Source organism: Podarcis cretensis (assembly GCF_951804945.1).
Source record: "Podarcis cretensis genome assembly, chromosome: 9".
Lineage (NCBI taxonomy): Eukaryota > Metazoa > Chordata > Lepidosauria > Squamata > Lacertidae > Podarcis > Podarcis cretensis.
The window spans coordinates 21,056,829-21,083,190 of NC_137178.1; the positions used below are offsets into that span (position 1 = coordinate 21,056,829).

The 26,362-nt window shown below is 40.5% G+C and overlaps 1 protein-coding gene across 1 annotated transcript in view; it reads right to left on the minus strand.

The window, feature by feature from the left end:
* Positions 1 to 26,362, minus strand: part of STPG2 (sperm tail PG-rich repeat containing 2) — a 218,700-nt gene that overhangs the window by 113,013 nt on the left and 79,325 nt on the right. Inside the window, exon 11 of the mRNA XM_079990920.1 lies at positions 24,749 to 24,914. Coding sequence (XP_079847046.1) covers positions 24,749 to 24,914 — 166 coding nt within the window. The remainder of the gene's footprint in view (positions 1 to 24,748; positions 24,915 to 26,362) is intronic.

Sequence of the window (26,362 nt, forward strand, 5' to 3'; positions counted from 1 at the left end):
GAACCCTTGTGTTCATACTAAGCCACAGTTTGGCTTTGTGTTATATGCAAATGAGGCCAATTAAGTGCCTTTTCAAAATGCAGCTTGCTCCATGCTTCCTTACTCTGGGGGCAGAGGTGTGATAAACACTTAAATAGCAACAGGTAGTGTTTTAACTGTTTGAGTTTCAGCAGAGAATTATTTTGGTTTAAATTACAATTTTGCAATGTCTTCGTAATTTATTTATTTTATGGAACTTTTCTACTTGGCCACCTCAGGCATTGCTAAGCTGAGAGATTGGACATATCTGTATTAAAACCAATGATAGACAACTGGGAAATTTATCGGCTGACTGTCTCCCAGCCCCCAATGTCACAGTTCTGTCTCTTTCACAGAGAACTAGACCAGGGCTCTGTGTTCCCCTCAATCCTGCACTCCCTTTCTACTCTGTCCTTTCTGGACTCCCAACTCTTACTGCTATTCAGGTTCTGAGCAGCTGGAGGAAAAAAGCAAGGCTGGAAGTTTCAAAAAATACAATACATGGTATTTTTTTAATCCAGCAGGATGTTCTGTTCCTAATACTATTACATGTTTTTATCCAGAAGGATGGTCATGTGTTTGTTGCAGCAAAAAGGAAGAGTCTTGTGGAAACTTAGAATCTAACAAATTTGTTATGGTATAAACTTTTGTGGGCCACAGTCCACTTCATCAGATGCATAAATTGTAATCTACATCGGCAAACATGGTAAGGATGGTATGTGGAGGAATGAGGTGAGAGAAGATGAAATTATGAAAACAAAAGACAGGTGTGCTTCCATGTAATTGTCACAGTCTCTTCTTTTTGCATTGCATTTCTCTCTGACTTCACCCCTCTACGCACACCGCTCTTGTGTCATGCGTGCTTGCCAATTCAGGGTTATACTTCAAGCACCTCGTGAAGTGTGCTGTGCTTCAAGAACCTGAATTTGTTAGCATTTAACGTTTCATAAGACTCTTTTTTCTTTTTGAAATCTTGATACGACACCGCTGGGCGAGACTGTCTGCAAGCTAGATCGTCCATTGTCAGCAACATGCTGATACCAACCAGCTCTATTTGTCATTCTCAGCTGAACCGAACGCAGTAGTCTCAGTTCAGAATCAGCTCTGAATACTGCAGTGGACAGAATGAGAGTTAATAAGGTGATGCCCTATTAAAAAGTATGTAATGGCAACTGATTATTCATTCTTCCCAGGAAGGCAACTCTTCCACTTTGAAATGAGTGCCATACTTCTTTTGGCAGAGCAGATGCACCATCTTGCTTACTACAATAAACTGGTTTTACTGCTTCAAGGCTGTTTTGGCTGGGTGTACCTTTTTCAGCTATATTCAATTCACCCATTTGATTAACGGGCAGGTGTGGGGGATTCCCTGCTCCTCAATGGGGTAAATGTGCCCTAAAGGACGAGGTGTGCAGCTGGGAGTCATTTTTGACTCACAGCTGTCCATGGAGGCACAGGTCAATTCTGTGTCCAGGGCAGCTGTCTACCAGCTCCATCTGGTACGCAGGCTGAGACCCTGTCTGCTTGTGTACTGCCTCACAAGAGTGGTACATGCTCCTGTTATCTCCCGCTTGGACTATTGCAATGCACTCTACATGGGGCTGGCTACCTTTGAAGATGACTCTGAAACTACAACTAATTCAGAATGCGGCTGCCAGACTGGTGACTGAGAGTGGCCGCCAGGACCATATAAGACCAGTTCTAAAAGATCTACATTGACTCCCAATACGGCTTCGGCCCTGTATACCCAAAGGAGCATCTCCACCAATAGCATTCAGCCCTAACACTGAGGATCAGCTCTGATGGCCTTCTGGTGGTTCTCTCATTGTGAGGTTACAGGGAACTGTGCAGAGGGCCATCTCAGTAGTTGTGCCCAACCTGCAGAATGCCCTCCCATCAGAAATAAGGAAATAAACATATATCTGACTTTTAGAAGAAATCTGAAAGCAGCCCTGTACAGGGAAGCTTTTAATATTTTGTTGGAAGCCACCCAGAGGCAACCCAGTCAGATGGGAGGCTTATTATTATTATTATGATTATTATTATTATTATCAACAACAACAACAACAACATCCTTGAGGACAAGGAGATTGCGGCTGTGAATAAATCCTTTGATATTTGCGTAGATCAAATATTGTAAATAGATCTATATCAGGCTTCCTTTGAAGACAGTCCAGAAATTGGAGCTGTTCCAAAATGGATCATAATGATCACATAACAACTTTGCTGATACAACAGCTTTGGATGGCAATGCCCTCTTCAAAGTGGGATGTTGGCTTTTAGACAGTATGAAAACATCTCTTGCACTAAGGATAGTTAAGGAATGTTCTGCTTTGGGATACAGCCTGTAAGACATATAGGCCAAGATACTGTAATTCACACACATGTGCAACATTGGCATTGCATTTTTTTTTTAAGGCACAATTTTTTAAAGGAAGAATTGCCAAGTGTCTCCCCTCCTGGATCATTCTGAAGGAGCACTTAAAAGAACTGCTCTGTAAGAAATTATAGATTAAGTCTTACAAAGGACAATCACATCAGTAGCCAGGACAGGTTAAAAGGGACCTTGAAAAACATAGCTTCACTGTCTGCCTACATAAATTATGAAATCATCTGGACACTCCAAAAGTGGGGCTTTTGCCAAAACTGCTCTCAGCCAAAATTTGAACTGCCGGTGACTCTACTTTCAGCGCCTAATTTGCAAAAACATGAAACAAGGGAACAGGAAAGTGTCTCTAATGGGTATAATAAATCAAAATCACATCAGTAAAAAGCAATTACAGCATATTTAAGTTCATACTAAGCAACCTATACAATTATGGGTTATTTTTAGTTCAAGCAATATATTGTAAAACCCTAAAGGGAATGCACCCCTTCCATGTCCTTTGCATTGATCACAATCTCCCATATTCCCTAAAAACCTTTTGACTTTATTGGCACTATTAGAGAACACAGCTACATCTTGAGGCAGAACTGAGCCAACTAACCCATTTATACTACTGCTAGAAAGGGATGCTTTGTAGGGAAAGGCTGATCTTTTATCCTTTACACACCCACAAATGTGTTTCTCCAATGTCTCCCCTTGAACTAAGATCAAATGAACTCACATCCCACCCAACCATAAGGGCACTTGTCAACACTAAGTGCATTTTCATAGACAAAGCTTAAAACCCCCGAGTCTTTCTTGTGCCATTTGTGTGACCACTGTTAATAGAGAACAGGAAACCAAGAGAGGTATTTGTAATTCAAGAGCACATTCTGAGAAATGTAGGTTTTACATTCACATCACAAACTGGTTTAAGGCCGCCGCCCCTGCCCCCAAATAATCCCGTAAGGTCTCACATGTTTTGAAGTAATTCAGGTGTCTGCTTTGGATTTCTTGAATAAATGTGGTAAAGAGTTGTAAGAATTCATAAATGCACAGCAATCCAAAACAGTATGGTCAAATGGTGTGACATGGGGAGAGTCCCAAGGGTCTCAGAGAGGTATAGAAGACCACATTTGGTCCCCAGACCTAACGTTCAGCACCCCTTATTTACTGCACCTATATCCTGCCTTTTATGGAAACAGCTGCCTGCCCAACCAAGCAGATCAGATACTTCATACCTAAGGTCATATACTGATTTGCACAATCTCCCAAAACACTTTTGATTTTTAAATCTGAAAAGACTTCCACAAATTGGCCTTACTTGCCTCCAGTACTAAGCATGGAGCACTTGTGACATACGTGAGATGTTATGTTGTCAGACTGAGACGTAGATGTGGCAGCCATAACAGATGTCAGGCCTGAATCTAGACCTGGGGTGTATTGTGGAGGCCATCTACTATAGCTGGGTGCTTGAGCCACAGTTGGGGTTGGAGATACAACTCGATGTGCAGAAGGCAGAAGTTATTGCGCTACAGAAGCAAGCAAGGGCAGAAGACTAGGCTAATATCTGAAATGACCCAACACAGAGAGATTTTTTACAGGCTGTTTGAACTTGACACTAAACTATGGTTTAGGTTTTTATTTAAAAAACCCACCAACCATGCTGCAGCCAGAGTGAGGGTTGTACGCTCCCCCTCCAGCACAGCCATGAGAATATATTCATTTCCACTTTATATTAACCACAGATTGTTGTGGCATGCCAACCTGAACATTAAGTTGGCTTCCTTCAATAAAATATAACAAAAACTAACCACAGATTAAGGTTGGGGTGTGATGCTAAACTGTGGTATACCTAAAATGGAAGAGGAAGCTTCTGATCTCCTCCTGGTGGCCTTGCTGGCAGGAGGGGAGGGAATGCATACACCTAAGGCTCACTGAAGATTGTCCTCATAATGCAAACAAGCAGGAATGCAAACACAGGTACTGTTTGCCAGTCACAGAATTCAGGGCTAGATTTTGTCCTACACTCCAGTTAACTGAAGCACATGCCCTGAGCAAACTGGGCAGTAACATAGGGAAACTTACAATATGCAATGTAAGCGTTAATGTAAACAAGCAAGGAAACCATGAAAAATGCATGCATTTTGTACACCGTTAAATATTTGGAGCATAGAAGACAAGATAAGAACCTTACAAAGCTCCAGAGCTCAGTGGTGAGGCATCTGCACTGCATACAGAAGGTTCTATGTTGTACACCCGACATCACTAGATAGCACTGGGAATGTCCCCACCATGAAACCCTGGAGAGCTACTAGTAGTCACTCAGTATAAACAATTGTCCCCTCACAGAACTACGATGCCCAGCGGGGGCCACTAGGTGGCGCATCGGAAGATGGCTGACAATAACATCTCTCCGACCCACACGAGGTAATTTGGAGGCTATGATGGGGGTAATTAGCCTCCTTAACCCCCCCAGGATTATGGGGGGGGACGGCCCTTGCCTGCTGTGCCCTATACCACCCCCGAATTTGTGGGGGTGGGGGCACTAGGCACAAAGCCCTCCTGTGGGATTTTCGACACTCCTCGACGCCGTCCCCGATTCGCGCCGCTGGTTGCAATGATCTTTAAAAGAAACAATTTGGACGTGATTAATTGCACATACATCAAGGAAAAAGGGGAGTAAATACTGCTAACAGAAGAGATCTCTGATAACAAGACAACAATAAAATACGAGAAGAACGTCAAGATACGGTATGACAAATGACTGAGGGGGGAGGGGGGGAAAAACCTGCCTCTACCTTTTTATGTGATTTAACAAGAATCCCCCTCCCCTAATGAGTCAGAAAATAAGGACTTAAGCTGTGGATTTAAGGCTGTGTGGAGATAAACTTTCGATCCAAAGCAATGTTTCAAGATGAAGCTGGAAAGCTAAGAGTTTTGGAGTGTCGCACTCAGAAAAAAAATGCCGTCGCCATTTTGTGAGGCATTGTGGGAGCTCTTGGGTCTGGGAGGAGAAAGAGAGAAATAGAGTTGTTTACATATCGTGAATCAACTCCTCGGTGGGACTTAAGAGCGACAAATGCCAAAATTTACGATAGAAAAAGTGATGTTATCTACGAAGGAGATATATGGAAACCATCTGGACTTAGTGGAGGAACGGGAAATCCACACAGGATTATTACACTTGCTATCGGCTTAAGGAGACTAACAGAAGAGATCGTAAAGGAAAAAGAGAAATTATATGAACAAGATATGATGTGGCAACACCAAGATAAGACTGGATAGAATTATGAACTTTGTTTGGACTGATTGGGACTGATTTGGACATTAACGCAGTAATAAGAAGATGATCTGAATTCCCCTTTGGATCTTGAAGTATGGGTTCCCCCAACAAAATTTAAAAATTTGGCTTTGTAATTCGGAATTTATATGATGTGATTTAATTTGATGCGATTGGCCAGTTAATAAAAATTATTTTTTAAAAAAACAGAACTACGATGCCCAGCACCCATAACCAGCTACAGTTTTCAAGATTCTTCAGAGGAATTATGGTGTGGATGTGACCAAAATGTTGCAGGTGGGACATCAAGGGCACGTGCATTGGTTTTTTAATGAACTGATACTTTCCCACTTTACCTTGCTTCATTAGTCTTCCTGGATTTATAAGAATTGCCAAAGGAAAGAAATCATGAGAGGGCATCAGACAGGTTCAAATAGTAGAGGAGGCATCCGAAAGTGGTATTCTGTAATACTGTTTAATACTTAAAAGCAAAGCTCAAAATGACTGAACAATTATCCAGATTTAAGAAATAAAAAATAGAAAACCTGCTTCTCTTTTGTAATTTGAAAATTGAAAACATTATTGATTCCCACACTACTACGGTACTCATTTACGGTACTCATTATTCCATTCCTAGTTATTCCATTTTTGCACTCTCTCATTTGATATCAACTGAATGTATCTTAATTTTTAGCTGGCAATTTTCCTTAACAGCAGAGTATGGTCTAGCATCTGAAGTATGAAATTTTAGCACTGATCACTAAAATGCTTCAGCAATTCTTTGACAGTAGGCACAGATGTAGCAGAGGAAAATGTTTTTGATTAGTCATCTGTTCTACTATTGATACTGACTCCTCACAGAAGTTATTGACTGGGATATTCAATTAGACACATTCAATTATTGTTTAGTTTTACTCTAAGCTTTGGAGAACAGATTTTGTGTGACCGTGTTATACAGCATTACAACCAATGCTGGTTCTTTTCTAGTCACAGACTGGCTATGTGTCTTTGGTACCAAAGAAAGTTACAGGAACCCCACCTCAAGTGGTAAAACTGTAGGAGAACAGACTGTAAAAAAATAATAATAATGTTCTGTGGCTATTGATATACAGTAGCTGATAAATTATTGTCATGGCCTGATGCACGGCCGAATGGCACCAGGAATCATACAATGGACCAATTATCCTTACTGAAGCACAGTACAGTGGTACCTCGGGTTACAGACGCTTCAGGTTACAGACGCTTCAGGCTACAGACTCTGCTAACCCAGAAATAGTACCTCAGGTTAAGAACTTTGGTTCAGAATGAGAACAGAAATTGTATGGCGGTGACACAGCGGCAGTGTGAGGCCCCATTAGCTAAAGTGGTACCTCAGGTTAAAATGGTTTCAGGTTAAGAATGGACCTCCGGAACGAATCAAGTTCTTAACCCGAGGTACCACTGTATATCTTTCACTGCTCATAAAATAGTGGTTTTGTCCCAAACACAGGAGAAACTATGAGAAGAACCTACATAATGTGAATACCTCATCAAATGAGTGGCCGTGGGTCTCACATAAACTCACAGAAACCTCAACCACCAATATCTCCATCAGCTTTCTCCACCTCACACCATCTATATGTTTTGCAGCACCCCACCCATCAGCTATAACCAACACAACTGTTCTGTTCTGTTCTGTTGTTGGAAACTGTAACCCAAAACATATGAAGGGCACCAGATTGGGAAAGGCTGCTCTACATAATGGACAAGTGCTCTTCATTAATGTTGCTTATTTTTACTTTTAACCCTATGCTGATATACCACTATCACCTTCTGTCATAGTTCTCTTTGCTCACTTCTACTGTATGTCAACAGAGAAGCATTATCTTGATCTTCACAATGTTAATTCTTAACTCAAACTCAGACTGTGACACCTTAGAACACTAGCCTGCTCATCCAGGATGCAGAAAGCATACCAGCATTTTGAGATGTTTAAGAACAAACAGGCTATCATTGTAATCAAAATTCTATTTCTCAAAGTAATGGAACTTACACTGAAAGGTTGGATAATTTGTCTGGCAGTCAGAACTGCTGGATTAGATGAAGCTAATGACCAGGAATACCGTCCAAAATTTGCTCCCCAAAGGCTCCCTTCAGATTAGAAGCAAAAAAAAAAATCCACTGCTAGGAAAAGTTGGGCTGTTTTCAATGCAGATCTTTGCAGAATTTGGGACTGATGATATAAGGCAAAGTAATATATATTTATATGGTACTTCTAACCACTGATAGGAGTGAAGCTAAATAGAGCTGAATTCTGTGCATTGTTTTAATGCTTAAAATAGATTCATGAAACTGTAAAAATTGTCACAAGTTATCAGAAAATTGCAAGCAGCTAAAACTTCTTAGACTGCATAAAATATGTATCTGTAAGTTTTCACAGCAAGACTGGTTATTAAAAGTATATTTTAATAACTCTGCCTACCCATTTTCTTTTCAATACAACCAATAACTTCAGTGTTTCTTTCTTTGAAAAGACATTTTTTCCATTTCCAGAATATGCACCCCCCCCTCCCTCATGATCTTTGTTTCACTAGCTTTGATGTCACATTTAAATTCCTAGAAATAATGCCCTCTTAGTTTTCTCTGCTGCAGACAATATTGAACCCTGCTGCAGTAATCATTTGATTATAAGTGCAGCTGCACTTTCCACTGTGGTCTTCATTTGATCTGACAATGCAAATGTATTCTGATGTTATTTCTAACAATGACTTTGAAATGATTTCATATTTATTCTAAGACTGCATAAGAGCAGCCAGTAGACAAATACACAGAAAAATTGGGTTTTATCTTCCTGTGCCAACAAATCAATTCCGAGGCAAAGAACTTCTAAAGAAACCTTGCAATTAGCATATCACTAAAATAAATAAATACTTTCTTTTTTTCCCCAGAGGGTATCAGATAAATTTTGATATGCAAGCTAGCAAGCAAGCTTTACAGGGAGGGAGAAAAGTGATTTCTGCAAAATGAACAACTAGCATGCACCAAATTCTTCTTAACAAAATATAATAATAAGATACAGCAAACTCGATTGCTGAGTTATGATGGCTATGCAACCCAAACTGAGCTACTGAGATACAAGTCTGGAAAAACTCTAAGGTTTGCACAAGTACAAAAATTATTTAGGGAGAGAAAAAATCAGAGGGAGCAAAACAAAAAAATAAATAAATCCAAAACAGGTAAATGAGGACTGAACATGCTTAGCGGTTGCAAGGAGTAAGAGACGTGAAACCAGGAGATAAAGGGGAATGGAATGGGGTCTCCTCAAAGAAGGTGGACTTGCTGGAACTGTGAACATATTCTTGTATATAACATTAATGTTCATGCACTTTTGCACATGGCAAGTTTCGAACAATGAATGCCCCTCCAATGAGCACACCCAATGTAGGAAGGAGGGTTGCCCCACCAGCTCCACATTCAACATTCAACAAGCACCACTGGCCCTGCCCCACAACATTTGTGCATTTAGTACAATGTTTGAGAAGGGAGCCTACAACATGAGTGTGAACAAACTGAAACTGAATTCAGACAAGACAGAGGTGCTCTTGGTCAGCTGCAAGGCAGAACAGGAGATAAGGATTGTGCCTGTGCTGGATGGGGCAATGCTCCCCCTGAAGACGTAGGTTCCAATTTTGGTGTGCTCCTGGATTCTGCTCTGAGCCTGGATGCCCAGGCCACTGTGGTGGTCAGAAGTGCATCTGCACAGTTAAAGCTCATGCACCAACTGGGCCCATTGTTAGAGATGTCTGATGTGGCCGCAGTGACACGTGCTTAACATCCCATTTAGAGTACTGTAACACAGTAAAGCACTGTAAACACTGTAACACCACCCAGAAACCAATGTCCCCACTATGGAAGGACGTGTGGATCCAGAATTGGCCTCCACAGTCACTTACGGACTCATTGTTAAAACCGTGTTTATGGAAGACAATCTTACTCGGCTACAAGTGATCGCCAAAGAAGAACATGGGGCTGACTTTGAAAAGTGTTCGGACATCCCAGGTGGCCCAAAGAGCTGCAACCAGACTGTTAACCATGGCTAGTTATAGAGAGCATACTCCCTAGTTACAATAGCTCCACTGGCTACCAGTCTGTTTCTGTGCACAATTCAAAGTGTTATTTATTATCTATATAGCCACATATAACTTAAGGCCAGGCTATCTGAAGAACTGTATTCTCCCATACGAATCTGCCTGGGCTCTTGAGATCTCCAGCAGAGGCCTTTACATCAGTCCCTCCACCTCCACAAGCACGTTTGGTGGGGACACATGTACAGCAATCGCAATCCCTTTGTGATCACCTTGCACTGAGTGTGTACACTCATGCAGCTGTCTCTTCTTTCAAACACTGTACTGGAAGTGCGGAAATCAGGGGCAGCAGAGCACATAACACTGGTGGCAGTAGGCACAGTCCTGGTCCCCATTTCACATACTGGATATATGAACAGAATGGGTGGTTTGAACAAGCGAACCCGTTTTTTTAAAATCTGCCACATTTACATGCATGAGGAAGTCCTGATCCAGCATTATATTCCTGCTAGATATGTGCATGCTGAAATATATAGGCATTGTGTTTATTGCGCAAGTTTTAAATGGTTCACTTGCCATTTCATACATGGAGCAATAAGCGCATGGGAAAATGAGTCACGATGGAACTGACTCTCAACATTTAAAGTTACGTGTCTTCAATTCTTTTGGTGATGAGAAGCAAAGGGTATTTTACTTCACAGACAAATCACTAAGGAGCAGAAGAAATAGAAAGAAAAAGGCTGGCATTTTGGGTCGTTTGCATGGCCTTTGGGTATTAAGCAGTGTTTTGTTTTGTTTTTCTTTAAAAAATGTTTAGGGGTACTCTCATTTTCCTACTCATATTGAAATACTGCCCCTCAATGCGGCCAAACTTAGATTCACAAAATGTTTAGAGGTATGTGTACTCCCACGTCCCCCCATAAAAAAGCACTGGTATTAAGTATCTGTGCCACATGTCCATGACATTTGCTGTAGCCTTCAGCCACTCAAAGGGCCTCTGCCCCTTTAAACAACTCCACTGTTCTTCCTGCCCCTTCTGACTCATGGAACATCCCTGTGATGCTACTTGGTTTAAGTCCCTCCTCAAAATCCGTATTTTCTGTGAAATATTTAGCCCAGTCCCCTACTATAATTAAGCCTGAATATGTGCAACTGAAATAGTTACCTCTATTTCGTCTCCTTATCTTCTCTGTGTCAAATTTTAGATTATAAACCCCATGGAACAGCAAGATGTCCTCTGCCATACACCACAGTACACACTGGAGGCACCATAGAAATAAAGTTGTTTCCCCCTAAAACTTGTTTTGTTGTTTACTATAGACATCAGAAAGAACTAATATTATTCAACTGATGTTTTATCCTTGATCATATGCAAGAGACAGCACTATGCTTCTTAGGACAGAAACTATGCTTTTCAATTTCTCAATTCATGCAATCAGTTCCAAATAGACTGCCAAACAAGTAAAAATAACCTTTGAGATAAAGAATCTTTTTATTCTTTATTGTTGTAAACAGCAATGCTACACAACAAAAAAGAAAATGCATCAGAAGTATTGTATACTTATTGCCGGCAAGTTTTGAGAATTTTTATTCTAATTTTTCACTTTTTTGTTGCCCTCAGAAAAGGATAATCTTCTGTAAAATATGTTTTATATAAACATAAGTCATGCTTTTCAAGTGTTCAGAGTTTGCACTGAGCTTCCTGATCTTAGATTAAAACATGCTTTTGCAGAAGGAGAAATAAATGAACATTGCAAAGATATTGCAGCAGGCAATAAAATGTTTGCCTGGAACAAAACATAATCCATTTCCAGCCAAAAGAACGGGGGGGGGGGCGGGGGGGGACACAAGTAGGAAGACTTTTCTAAGAGTTACTAGAGATAAATCAGTATGTTCTTGCATATTTATTTTCCTGATTTCTGGGGAATTCAAAAAAAAAAGTTAAAAAGAAATGAGTGAGCAAGGACAAAGTCATGTCATGGCTGCTTGAAAAGGAAGATTTTAATAGTGTTTAAACAGTGGTATGCTACTAGGGAAATGTTGAAGGGATATCTGTTGACTCATCAGAGAGTAAGAGAAGAGTGAATTCATGAGGATTACTACTATATGGTGAAAGTTCTCCAGCATGTCTCTGGGTACCATTCAAAGAATCTGAGTTCACAATTCTTCAAATTACAAGGTAGGACCAGAGAATGTTTTTAAAAAGCCAATACCAATTTCCTTTATTCGACCGATAGTCAGAGATAAAACACAATACAGAATTATAAACTAAAACATCATAGGGGTACATAAATAAGGTAGGGCCACAGTACTAAACCTCTCACAGATAACCCACATCAAGGCATTCACTTGAGTGCCAGGAAAAGGAATTTAGCCACTGACAAAGATGTTTTCCCAGAAGACTTATTTAGCAGATATGCTGTCTGCTTTCCTCTTTGTCGGGGACTGAGCTGAGGTAAGTATGGGGTTATAAGATACTGTCTTAAATCGTTGTAGAAGGGACAGCTCAGTAAAATGTGCTCTGTGGATTCTACCTCACCCAACACACAATGGCATAATCTCTGGTCATATGGGACTCCTCCATATCTTCCCTTCAGAACCGCCGAGTCAAGAACATTCAGCTACAATGGGGTGGGAAGGATGGTCTGGCAGCTGTGGCTGTAGAGACCAATACAGTAGAGACATGTTTTCTTGCAGCTAGGGCCAATGAAGGCATCCAGTTGTGCTGCTGCAGATGCACCATGGCGTTCCTTCTCCCTGCACTTCTCCCAGTGGTCATCCCTTTTCTGGTCACTACTATGGATAGACGACCTGACTGTCTGTATCCAGGCACTGCGACCATCTGCAACCAATTGTCACATGGTGGGGGTGGTGTTGCCAGCCTTCATGTCTTGTTTGCAGACATATTTGTAACGCAGAGGGTGTGCCAATGGGCCTGATGTCTGAAGCCAGTCCCACATCGAACAGTGTCTCTACTCCCAAGCAATCCCACAAACTCACTTGGAGGTTTTTAAGCAGAAGTTGGATGGCCATCTGCCATGGAAGCTTTAGCTAAGATTCTTGCATTGCAGGGGGCTAAACTATACAACCTTCCCTTCCAACTCTACACTATGATTCTAGCCCAGGGGCAGGGCCTAGCAGAGCCAGGCAGAGGCCGGGGCCAGGTAGATAATGTGCCCCCACTTTTTTTTTTTTAACCCTAGGGATAACTGAAGTCTTATAAATAAGTAAGTATATAAATAATTTTCACAAAAGTTATGCTGACAAATAATTTTATTTCAAGGCTTGAACCGTATCTACATATAAAGACAAAATGGAAAATATAGATATATAAGCTATATGAATATGCTGACCGAGGCCCCCTTTGGAATTGGAGGCCCGGGCCAAGTGGCCCATATGGCCCTCTCCCTCTGTCTGGGCCTGCCCAGGGGTCAGCAAACTTTTTCGGCAGGGGGCCGGTCCACTGTCCCTCAGAACTTGTGGAGGGCCGGACTATATGTTGCCATGATTCTGACCCGCATTTTTGGCAAAAAAAAACCTTATTGGGACCAACCCCAACGTTGCTGCACATGCGCAAGCGACAGACGGAGAAGGGGCAGCCTGCCTCACTTTTGACCCCCAAGCCTGGCTGAGTCGCAAAAACCATCACGCACGCATGCGCCATGCCGGCTGCCTGGATTACCAGACCATCCACGGACCGGATCTAGAAGGCAATTGGGCCTGATCCGGCCCATAGGCCTCAGTTTGCCGACCCATGTTCTAGCCCTCTTAATGCTATCAAAAACCATCACGCACGCATGCGCCATGCCGGCTGCCTGGATTACCAGACCATCCACGGACCGGATCTAGAAGGCAATTGGGCCTGATCCGGCCCATAGGCCTCAGTTTGCCGACCCATGTTCTAGCCCTCTTAATGCTATCTTCCTTCAATATAGTCCAATATTTGTTCTTCATTACAGATTGTGGTTAAGGAAGAGAGAACTTAACTATGAACCTGGTTGAAACAACACACGAAATCAAACCTTGGCTTAGCTGCTGCAGTGCACTGAGCTAAACGGACGGGAGAGGAACAAGGTGGCTGCAAACTCCTCCGCAGTGCATTCACGCTAAACCATGGTTTACTTAGCATTATGTGACACCACAGTATATAGATACACACACACACATACACACCTGCACAAACATCTTAGCGTTCCTGCCAAAATATATCTTTAAGAAAGGTAAGTCGTGATGCATTCCAAGCCTTTTGCAATACAGTTCTTTGATAAGCCACACAGCTGTTCTGCTTGTTATCTCATTACAGTGCTGTAACACCACCCACACACCTACACAGAGCTGGTTCCCCTCTGTAGAATGTGTTATTTATTTGATGAAATATATTTACTTCCATTTGTTTTCAATAAAGTCTTGCCATTAAAATATGAGAACTGTTATGAAAAGAGGCAATGAGGTGGAAAGCTGTCTTTTAAACCTTTTTGGTTTTCCTGCACTAAGGAAAAGGTCCTGATATATATTTCAAACAGATAGGAACTGGCACAATCTGTGAATCCATGTACACTGCAATGAATTTAATTTAATCCTTAAAAAAATAACTTGACTCGAAAAGGCAGTTCAGGGGGCTATATTGTACACTGAATTTCATTTATAATAAATAAAGTAAAATGATTCGCTGTACCACTATAATCTCTCCACGTGCACAGCTGTGGGGTTATGATTTTATATGCTACCATTTCCATAGCTAGTAGTGAATACAATTTTGGAGCTGTCAAAAATGTATTGGATGGAACTTGAAATACATATAATCTCCTTGGCAAATAGTTTACACCCTGCTACAGCGCTCCTATTGGTTTCTTTTTCAACGAGGCAGAAGCAAGCAGAAAGCTTTCCAGAATATCAATAGTAGCAATTCTATTCATTTATTATGATATTTGTTAAATATAATTGGAAAAGTGAATGCAGCATATACCTCCTTTTCTGTTCTTCTAATTAAATGTCATGTGGCTTGGCACAGCTTACAGCACTGTTAGAAGGTGTGGGAATTAATCAAGATTGCAGAGGACAGGCCTATCAATAGTTATTAGCTATGATAGCTAAGCAGATCTTCCACATTCAGCAGCAATATATCTCTGAATACCTTTGCTGGGGGACAAATATGTCCTTCCCAGAAGCATCTAACCAGACACTGTTCAAAATAGGATGCTTGACTGTGCTGACCAACTTTCTTCAACCTTTGCAGACCCAGGACCCATCTTTAGCCCAAACATGCATTTGGTGACCCACTTCTTTTATTATCATTTTTTATTTTACCCTATACTTTTATGGTGCTTCTGTAATGACCCAACTTAGGTCAGGCTGCAACTCACCGGTTGAAGACCACTGGCATTGACTGTTGGTCATATCTAGGGCTCTTCTTATGGTCTAATGTGTCATGTTTAAAACACCAGCTGTAGCAGTAGACAGTCGTACTATATATAGCATGATGACAAACCAACACAAATGTGAAAAGTAACAAGAGGTTGAAGGTGAAAGTAAGTGAGGAGGCACTGTAAGCCCTGATACATTGCTGAAATATATCGCTGGTGAGATCATTGTAGTGGGCTGAGGAGAAATCAGTACTTGGTTTGCCAGTGCACACTGGTGTGTGCAGATCCTTGCCATCAAGTTGACCAGATTACAGAAATGAAAATCAAAAATCAAATGAAAATGTGCAAGCTGTCAAAAATTATTTTACATGTTTTGAAGACATGGAGGCTCAAGAAGCACAAAGTGTGTGTGCTTCCAGCTTTCTTTGCACTGGCATGGTGATTGAAGACAATCTTAAGAGAAGGCAGAGAGGACTGGCCATCAGTGATGGTGCGTATGTGTCGTTCAGATGGAGCAGCTGAAATCATAGTAGCAAGAAAGAACTTAATTAACACTTCTGCAGTCCAAAGACGGAGCAGTTTGTTCTCTAACAGGCCCAAGAGATTAAAGCACATGTTTTAAAATTACTTCACCAGACTACTTCCATGCTAAGAAAGAAGACCTCAAAGAAACAAAGCACTGCACTGAATACCACGCCAGAGTTTTAAAACGTTCTCTAGGATCAAGCCCTAATTGCTTTCTCTGGCAGTTGTTTCTACTCATGCCAATTTGAATTACTTTGAGGCCTTCAGATCCTGCTATTCCTACTAACAAGTGTCTGGAGATCTTCAAGCCTCCAAAAGCTTCTGCCGAAATGCACTTCTGATATTAAGAGTTACTTTACCAGTAGTCAAAGAGAAGCACTGGGACCCATTGCAGAGGTCCCAGAAGAGTAATGTTCCACTCCCAAACAAAACACAGCGAGAAAGACAGGACTGTAGTTGTTACAGTGACAGACATCAGAGAAATGCTGTCTGAAAGGAAAATCAATTAAACTAAGATGAAAGCCTTGTTCAAAGGATTAAAGTAATATGCAGACAAATTTTGTATGCTGGTTTGTTTGTTTGCTCTTGGTGGTAACTCTGAAATCAGACTGGCTAAACTGAGCATTGAGGCACAGCAACAAATAAAAGAAGCCTTGAAGCTCAAGTTAAAAACTGGATGGTTTAGGGCCAAATTCCACTCAGTCGTTTGTCACAAAGAGCACTAACTTTCTCCATGAGTATCCTCAACTATTCTCATATAGGTTGATGGAAACTGGTGCTTGGAAGTAAAAGAGAAATAGTACAAGACACAGGGGATGACCAAATGGGGTAGGTAAGTGGAATAAAAGGAATTTTTACAATAAAAAGAAATCACTACAATAAACAGAACAGCATGCAGGATGTAAACATTTTGTGTGCACAATATTAGTACATAAATTTTCTTAACCTTCAATTTCAACGCTCCATCATTTTTACTAGCTCAGACTGCTGCAGCAAAGGGATGGTGCTACACCACTGAGAAATAATTTCTTAACGTTTATTTCGATGTGCAGAAAAGACAGCTGTGTTTGGAATAATCTCTGTCACTCTGACAAAGTGTTTTTTCACATATAAAGCAATGCAAAGAGGAATAAGAGAAATTCTCGCTGCTGCTGCTGCTGCTGCTGCTGTTGCTGCTGCTGCTGCTGCTATTTCCCCCTTTCAGTATCACTGCAATCAAAAATACCAGTTGACCAGGGAGCAGGAGCAGAGATTTGCGTAGATGAAAATCAGTGACTCAGTTTCTCCTGTAACCTTTTTGCATTTTTGTTACTGAACATAAACTCTCCTACATTAACAAGTTTCAAAGGTGAATGATAAAGAAAAGTAGTTCTATACAAAACCACAGCTGCTGTGGTTTAGTGACTAAGTCTGCTGTGCTATCCCTGGGGCTAAGTCCTATTGAGGTATACTTCTGAGTAGACATGCACAGAATTGTACTGTAAGGATGGCACCAGATCCTGGTTTCATATCCTGGTTTATAAGCAGCAATTAAGCTGCAGTGCCCAGGACAGCAAGGGAAGCTATGGTTTAACAAGATAAAAGTGCTGAAACTGAACATGCAAGGATAGAAGTGTAGGAGAAGGAGGATGGACTTCGATATGTGGCTGATAAAACTTTCCTAGTCCAACATACTTTTGAACCAGGTCACAGAGTGCTGACCTGTTAGACCTCCACTGAGTGTGCCCTAGACCTTGCCTAATGTTTGTCTGTAGCTGCATGTTCTGCATTAGTATCACATTAATGGTGCTAATGTTTTTTTTCAAGGGAGCTTATCCACCAACACTCATTTTATGGGGAATCCCAGGGTTTCCCTTGACACAGTATAACAAACACTGATCTATCTACAAGGTGTGGCTGGGTTAGAATTTAAATACACAGTGAATCATTCCTTTTCTTGGTAGGTAGATCTCAATAACACTTTGGAACAATACTACATATATTGTTTTTATTACATTATTTGCAACATTTGCATCCTGCCTTTCTACATCTCAGGGTCAACTGTAAGCAGAGCAACAAGTTAATTAATTAAAAGACAACAAATTGATTTTTAAAAACCTAAAGCAGAATCCATAGCTACAAGCACAAATCAAATACCTTCACTTTTGCTGCTGCAGTTGCTGTTTGGCCTTTATCCTAAGACTGTTCAAAATTATTATCATTATTATTTACAAATATGTTTTCGTATCCCTTCTAAAATGCTAAGAGGGATGAAATCACTTTTATGAAGGCCAGTCCATTACCTTGGAGCAATCTCAGTGAAAACTTTGCTCCAGGAAGCTGATGCTTGAGAAGTAATAATATCAGAAGCAGGGCGCAGCCTGCAGAACACAGATGACAGAAGTTTACTTGCCTGAAGCTTCTTTATGTTATGTACCAACCCAAATTTAATTATACCCTTCTTTCCAGCATTTCTGTAAACAGAACCTTTCAAACTCTCAACAGCAAGTAAGTGAAAGGAAAATGCAGCTTTTCTCTTTGGCTGATTTTAATATGCTCCCCTAAAGTAGTCTGTATTTTATATTCACCTTGCAATATGTTGAGAGAACAGCTAATTTTTTAACTCACTGGAGCTGGAGAGTATCCTTTTAATAGCTGATGTGCCTCATTACGTTTAATTTGAAAGGGGGAAAAACTAAAGCACATTCTTTTTAAAGAACTGTACAGTACTACAAATGCAACAGATACTTGCACACAGTGCTCTAATCAACCTTTGCAAAATATAAATTAGTAAGATCACAAAGTCCTACATCACAGCACAAAATAAACAAAACAAGGTCACGTAAGACCAACACTACTTCCATTCACCTTTCAAACAAGAATGAAAAGTCTGATAAAATGTTCATATATACTTACTCAAATGTGATCTAGCTTGAATTAGGGCAGACTGTTCCATACACTTACTGATCTTACTGTTAACTTGCTTTACCCATAAATTTCTCCATAAATTAATAGTAGCCATGTAAAGGGTTTTGTTTTGAGACAGAGAGGGACAGGTGGGCAATGCTAGATTGATAGGGCCATCTACCATCAATTGTCCTAGGGGATGGATTGCAGGAGAGTGTGGGGCATGCAGGGAAAGGATGCCACAGGGCCTGCTCTAGGGATTAAGGTTACCAGACGATTAATACTACAAGAAATGGTTCAAAGCTTTTCCCACAATTGGATGGTAATTCATCAAGTCATCCATTTTATAAGCAGCACAGAAATCTGTAAACAAGGGATGAAGTCACTAATGGCATTTGAAAATATTTTATATACCACAGACCCTAGAGGTAAAGGTCTAATTGCTTTAATCTATAAAGCGATTGCAAATTTCTCAACCTCACAGCCCTCCATGTTGAAGACTAGATGGGAAAGAGACTTGGGAGAAGGGATTGGTGATAGTTTGTGGGAAGGAATGTGGCAAAAAGCCCCCTTTCGAGCTATTTCTGCCCGAATAAGAGAAAACACCTTAAAGCTAACCCACAGATGGTACTTGCAACCCACATTGCTAAGCAAAATAGACAAAAAACATTTCTCCGCAATGTTTGAGAAACTGTGGGAATGAAGTAACATTTATACACATGTGGTGGAAATGCCCATTAATTAAAAACTTCTGGTTAAAAATATTTCAGGAAATGAAACAAATTACATCTCAATCAATCAATTTAGATCCCAAAATAGCATTGCTTTCTATATTTGCAGATGAAGCAGAAAATCTTAGTGACAAAGACTTAATTGTGCATCTTATAACTGCAGCACGTCTTTCTGTTACATTGGAGGACATTAAAAGTGAACCTATATGCTTATGTCTGGGAATTAATTTTGATGGAAAAGTTAACAGAAAGGGTACGTGAAAGAAAACAATGTGAGAAACTACGCAACTTTTACATAATGTGGTCCTCCTTTATTACATACGTATCAAAGAAATAACGTGCATTTAAACCACCTAAGACACATGGGAGCATGTGGAATGATATTTTTTAAACCAGCAACTGTAGAAATATTTTTTTATTTGATTATATTACTAATGTAATTACCTGGATGTAATTGGGGCTGGTTTTTTTTGGGGGGGGGGTTAGGGGAAAACTGTATTTGATTGCTTGTATTTGATTATATGTTATTCTTATATTCAACTAATAAAATATTCACAAAAAAAAAAAAAGGTTACCAGACGTCCCCGATTCCCAGGGACAGTCCCCAGATTTACAAATCAGTCCCCTGACAAAATCCATTGAAGTTGAAAAGTGTCCCCAGATTCATTGAAAAAAATCTGGTAAACTTACTCTAGGTAGGACTCTCACTCTCGCCTGTTCACTACCAAATTATCCATCAGAAGAATCATGATTGCATTTTGTATCTCAACAATGTTTCTTGGGATTTTTTAAAAAATGTAGCTGCCAGTTAAATACCTATAGGTCAGGTGAGATCTGAAAGGATCCTCACAATACCAACTTGTTTTTCAGAAATCAATGCTATTCAGCACAGAGCTAATGCAGCTTAGATAGTAGTTTCGCTCAATCTACCAATAAGTCAAGTTTCTATCTCACTTTAACTGCTACTTCAAGACAGCTATATAAACTGGCTAATCTGTAAGTTCAAAGAACTCCCATGGCAGACTTCCTACTACCACTTCAGGCTAGGTATAAAATTCTTTAGAAATTTAAAGGAGAGATGTTGGTCTTTATTTGAAAGTCTACTGTTGTCAGGGCTGCCTCTAGGTCCCAGCTCACAGAGGACCAACGCCAGGCTGGTATTATGTATAAAAGTCTTTATTGAAGTATAATTTCCATTTCAAAGCCAGAGCGTGCAACCCTACGTCTAGACTCTAGATAGGCGAAGTCCCGTCTGAATCACCTCCCCTTCCGCACCAGTTTAAGATCCTAGCCCTGCTCCACCTTTTGCGCTGCTCTCTCCTCCTCTGGGTCCTCCTGCCCTCTGGTGCATTGCCCTTTCTGGACTCCTCCGAAGCTGAGTCGCTGAGCTCCTCCCCCTGCCTCCGGCGTGCTTTAGGACCCGATTCCCAATCCTCACTCTCTGCTGTCCCGCGCTCCTGTACATTTGAACTTGCTTCTCGCGCCAACCCAGTGACCTTTCTCCTAACCGTTACACTACTTCTATCACTGCTTCCCTCTTCCGTGACACTGGCCGGATCTGACCTCCCCTCCGTTTTACGACTCTCCGAGGGAGGCGTGGTCAGCTCTGCCTCGTCTTCTCTCCCTGGTGGGGGAAGCACTGGCCCCGATGCCTGGGACTCTTCCCCCCCACTCTGCTCTGGTAGGGAAGCTGGTCCTGATTTCCAACTGCTGCTCTGGGAGTCCCTGCTGCCCCCTTGCTCCTGGGGCGTTCCCCTTGGGACCCCCCTGCCCCTGGCCACTGGCGCTCCCTTCTGTGAATCTTCCGATTCGCTGGAGAGGCTCATGGAATCCCTCGGACCACTGTCTCCTCCTACGCTCCCCTCGGATTCCTCCCCCTCGCTCTCCATCTCCCATCTTCCCTGTGCCTCTGCTCCTGAGCCCCTGACAACTGTTATACCAGCACACTGGGAAATGCTCATGTTTTCTATTTGCAATAAGAGACAATATATTTATTACAAAACTGGAAATTCTCTGCTAACAAACAGAAAGTTATTACCTACACATTCACAACTTAATTTTAATCTGAAGATATGAAATATAAATATATTTAAATTACAATTCTGTAATCTCATTTACAAAGAAGAGACAATTAAACTACTTTGCCTGGGCCTTTTTTTCAGCTGGAGCTCACAGGAACTCAGTTCGGGCACCTCCTAGGTGGGTGCCATTGCCATTATAAGAGAACAAGGGAGGTTGCATGGTGAGCTCTGGCACCTCTTTTTCCTCAAAAAAATAGCACTGCCTTTTTCCATAATTAATATAGATCCTTCTCAAACACAAGTTGTGACATTTCATCATGAAGCAACATAATTTGTGTGCCATTTAGGTATCATAACCTGCAGTTCCTATGTTTATTCAAATTACATTGTGATTTTACATTTTCTGTAGAATGTGTTACATGTTTCCATATGGAAATAAATGTTTAAATAAGCAACCCTGAAATAAAATGTAATCAGTGGAAGTTTAAGAGACATAAGGGACAACGGAATCTTGACTGGATGAAAGCAATAACAAAGTCTGGCAAGGAAAAGAATCTAACAACCTAGTTTGTAGGCCGTGGGTGTCAGACATCTTTCTTCTATGATTAAAATGCGGTTTGCATTGATTCTTTTGACTCTCCATATTTCATTTCCTTCTCCCCCTTACAGTAAACCTGGCAGCTCCCTAATTGGATTTAAATTTTAAAACATCTAGCTGGTACATTCAAATTTAAATGTTGGTATCTCAATAATTTCTTTCTCAAATGAATATACGGAACAGAAATATGCTGTGGTCTGGTGATAAATATAATATATTCAGTAAGCCTACAGTCACAGCATATGGTAAAAAAAAAGTTCAATTTTATTATTTTATATCAGCTACTATCAGATAGTTATGCTAAGTCACTATGTACTAATGGCTTTCATAATAATTCTGCTACTCATAGAAGAAGCAGAAAAACAAGAACTGTGTCGGATTTAGTTAATTTAACCTGCAGATGAGTACAGAAAATTGTAAGATAACAGCTTAAATCTAAACAATATCTGCATATATTACTACAACATTAAATTATATGACTACCACATAAATTAGTGTCAATCAGTAACCCCATAAACCCAGAACTTTGGCCATGTTTAAAATTTTCCATTTTAAGAGCAACTTGATTTTGCTTAACATGACTTTCATTATGCCATTGTTTTTATGAATAGCAGAAACCCCCAGCTTTCGGTTCTACATTTTCTGGGAATACATCTGCAACAGGGAGAAGAAAAAGGGGGAAAGTACACAAAAACTGTAGGATTTGACCTGCTTACTCTTACTTTTTCAGCCTGAGAACTCAGTCTTGATTTAAAGACTTCCAACTATTTTGGAATGTAATATTACAAGCCAACAAGCAAATAGAAGAAATAATTAGTTTTCACACTACAATAACTTTTATACAAAAAGGTACTGGGCGAAGTCATAGAAAAAGTGGACACAACTACCTTTATGTGATCTGTCCAATTAATTTTGAAGATAAATTCTATTTGTTACCTAAAGTAATTTCCTGTGAGAATGTGCCAAGAAACATAATGAGTTTGGGACAGTGATTCAAACAGTAGCTTTTGTAACTAACGCGACGAATGAATTATGGTGGAGTGCACTGCTCCACATTATTACTAATTATTTGTTAAACATCAAACACATGAGAAGTAGTCTGTGGAGCACAAGACTCATATCACCTACCAAATACAGTAGAAGAGATAGTGATGGATGCGTTGAGGAAGCAAGCTGTGCTAATTCTGAATACAGGATTGCCTCCACTGCTTTTACATGAATACATATTTTTCATGGCCGTATTTTTTAAACTAATGAGTGAACGAGCATTCCAAACAAAAATGATGATGCTCAAGTATCTCTTGTCTAATGAATAAACCATGTTAAATTCAGAGGGACTTACTCTCAGGTAAGTACATACAGGACTGTGGCTTGAAACTCTTTTCTTTATCAGCAGCCCCTTGTGCCACGAAGCAAACTGCTTCTGAAACCAAGGGCATTTTGCTTTGTAATACAGAATTGCCATGGGGAGGGGAATCCAAAATTGCCCTGGCGCAAGCCGCCATATAACAACAAACAAGCGCTTGGATTCTGGCCAATTGTGGCTTCCTGTGTGAGCAACTGGTTCTCCATTTCATGTGGGAGTAACTCATAAAACCATTTGCAAAACTGTAGAGGAAAACTTAATTATGAGAAGATATTGCTTTATAATGAGAGCCACATCATTTGATAATACTTTCATTAAGTTAGCACAAGTGATTTTTTTGTATTAGGCTACTATAATTTTAATGAAACACAAATGAACATCTGCTGATACAATTGCCGTACTTTAATTTTATGTAATGCAGTTGTCTCACAGCACCAAGAATAAAACTGCCCTGATCCAGACGCCATCAGCTCCGTGTACACTCCTGTACACAAGATCTCCACTGCACTTGTTGGGTATGCCTAGAATCCGATTCGGATTCAATCCTCCCACCCCAGCCCCCGACAAGATGTGTCAGATTACAACAGCTCTTGTTTTATAATGCCACAAATGTACGGCAGGATTTAAGAGTCTTTAAAATATTGTTTCATGGTTTTCTAAAACTGCCAACATGAAATTAACAAGGACAGACTTACTAGCACAGATTTGGTCCCTGCAAATTATTTTTTAATCAAGAAATATACAGGCTATTGTACTACAGCCTGTGTTGGGGGGGATCTAACAAACTATAATAGGTATTTGTGAAGGAAAAAGAGTCAAGCTAAGAGTATACTTTTACAAGATTAATAAGATACTACACAGAACATTTAATTCCATCCAGCGACATCAGCATTGTCCAAACTTTCCACTGTATCTATTGACTTTAAAGTGGGGGGGGGGTTGTCTATAATATATTTTCCTTTGTAGAAATGGCAATTTAATTTTGCATTGGTTTCAAATGTTGTCTATACTGAGGGTTTTCTTGTATTTTCTCTTCACTGCTGTATGAATTTTCATTGTTAGATTGTAATGTGGCATCAATATTCAATAGCCAACTTTTGGCTAAAAAGTGGGATAAAAATATAACAAAATAAGTAAATATCGATTAATATTTTTGGCTAGCTTGCTTTACAAAACAGCATATACCTTTCATATCATTAAGAGTTTACAAAGTTATCTGCTGAATTGCCAGAAAGCACCATCTCCCTTTTTTCAGTCCCATTTTTGCTCAAAAGATTCCATTCTGTAAAGTCTTATTCTTCAGACATGGAGAATAAGTTTGCAGACATTTGAAGAAATGTACAACAGCCACAAATATTCAGATTAATCCTTGAGTGGATGAAAGATGCCTCTTTATTAACCATCTAAAAAGCAAAGTGACCAGTGATAATACAGAGATCTCACAAGGCCTGTAAAAGGCCTATAATATACACAATCTCCCTGCAGTTACAGTTTTGAAAAAGATGTGGAAAGCATGCAATTGACCTACCTGGCATATCCTTCTTGGCCTCACATATACCATGCCTAATTGAGCCACTGAGAAAAGAAGTCTGCTTCCTTTTAGCCGTGGCAGTTCGGGGAGCCATGTATTCACTTTTACACTGTGATTTCTCAAATGATTTTTGAACATCATAGGAGCCTGGTGGAGGAGCTTCCTGTAATATTGAAGAAATTATCAGTTATTTGTTTTATTTATTCATTTGAGTTATATACCGCCCTTTCTCCAAAGTTCCCAAGGCAGTTGAAGCAGCTTAGCACTTAGTGTACATTTTACAGGCACCTCAAGTTCTGTGTCCATTGTAGGGAAACCACAAGCTGCAAAAAAGGCATCTGCTAACTTCAAAACAAGCACCTAGTTCATATGATCCGATGTCCTAGCAATGATGTGTTTATGATGGAATGCAGTGCAACAACTGCAGAGTCATGCAGCTGCACTGAAACCATGGTCTAAACCAGTGTTTCCCAACCGGGGGCCTGCAGGATATTCCAAGGGAGGCATAGGTGAAAATTGCATAAATGGGGAGGGCATGGCATGAGAGGGGGCCACAGAGGGAAGTGAGAAGTAAAGAAAGCAGAGAAGAAGAAAAACAGAGAAGTGAAGAAAATAGAGAAAAAATAGAAAGAAAATATGTTGCTGCAGACCATTGTTGGATAAAGAGTACACTATCTAAAGTTTTGGGATCAAGCAAAATTGTTTTTCATGGCATTTCCTACTTTGTATTTGGTAGACTCAGGTTTCAATCATGAGAATCATTTACTCAGCCTAACTCAGAATCGCCTTAACATAATGGACAGAGGTGATCTTCAGTTATCCCTCACAGCAATAGAACTAGATATAAAAAAGCTTGTTTCTAGTCACCAAGCACAATGGTCACATTGATCAAGAAATACACATTTTTATGTGACTGTATTTTGTATAAATTATAAAAATTATAAACAAAATATGTTCTACTTACAAACAAAACATTTAAATAGTTACCTTTCTACCAGTAGGAAAGGGGTTGGGCACAGAAAGGAAACAAGGTTGGAAGGGGGCCATAGTCAGAAAAAGGTTGAGAAACAGTACAGTGGTGCCTCGCAAGACGAAATTAATCCATTCCACGAGTCTCTTCATCTTGTGGTTTATTCATCTTGCGAAGCACGGCTATTAGCGGCTTAGCGGATTAGCGCTATTAGCGGCTTAGCGGCTTAGCGGCTATTAGCAGCTTAGCGGCTATTAGCGGCTTAGCAGCTTAGCGGCTTAGAAAAAGGGGGGGGGACTCGCAAGAACTCGCAAGATGTTTCGTCTTGCGAAGCAAGCCCATAGGGAAATTCGTCTTGCGAAGCACCTCAAAAGACGGAAAACTCTTTCGTCTAGCGAGTTTTTCGTCTTGCGAGGCATTCGTCTTGCGGGGCACCACTGTAGTCTAAACCATAATGTCACATTTGTGCAGCGAGACGAAAGCTATTTCTTTTTTGCAGTGTCCCGTCAATCACACCACATCCTGGTGTATCAGGGAGGTAGAGGGACCGCAGTTTTATCAACAATTTACCTATGAATTACTCATCTACCGCCTTTTGAATACTTCAGACTAGTTATACATGCAACATTCATACCGGATAA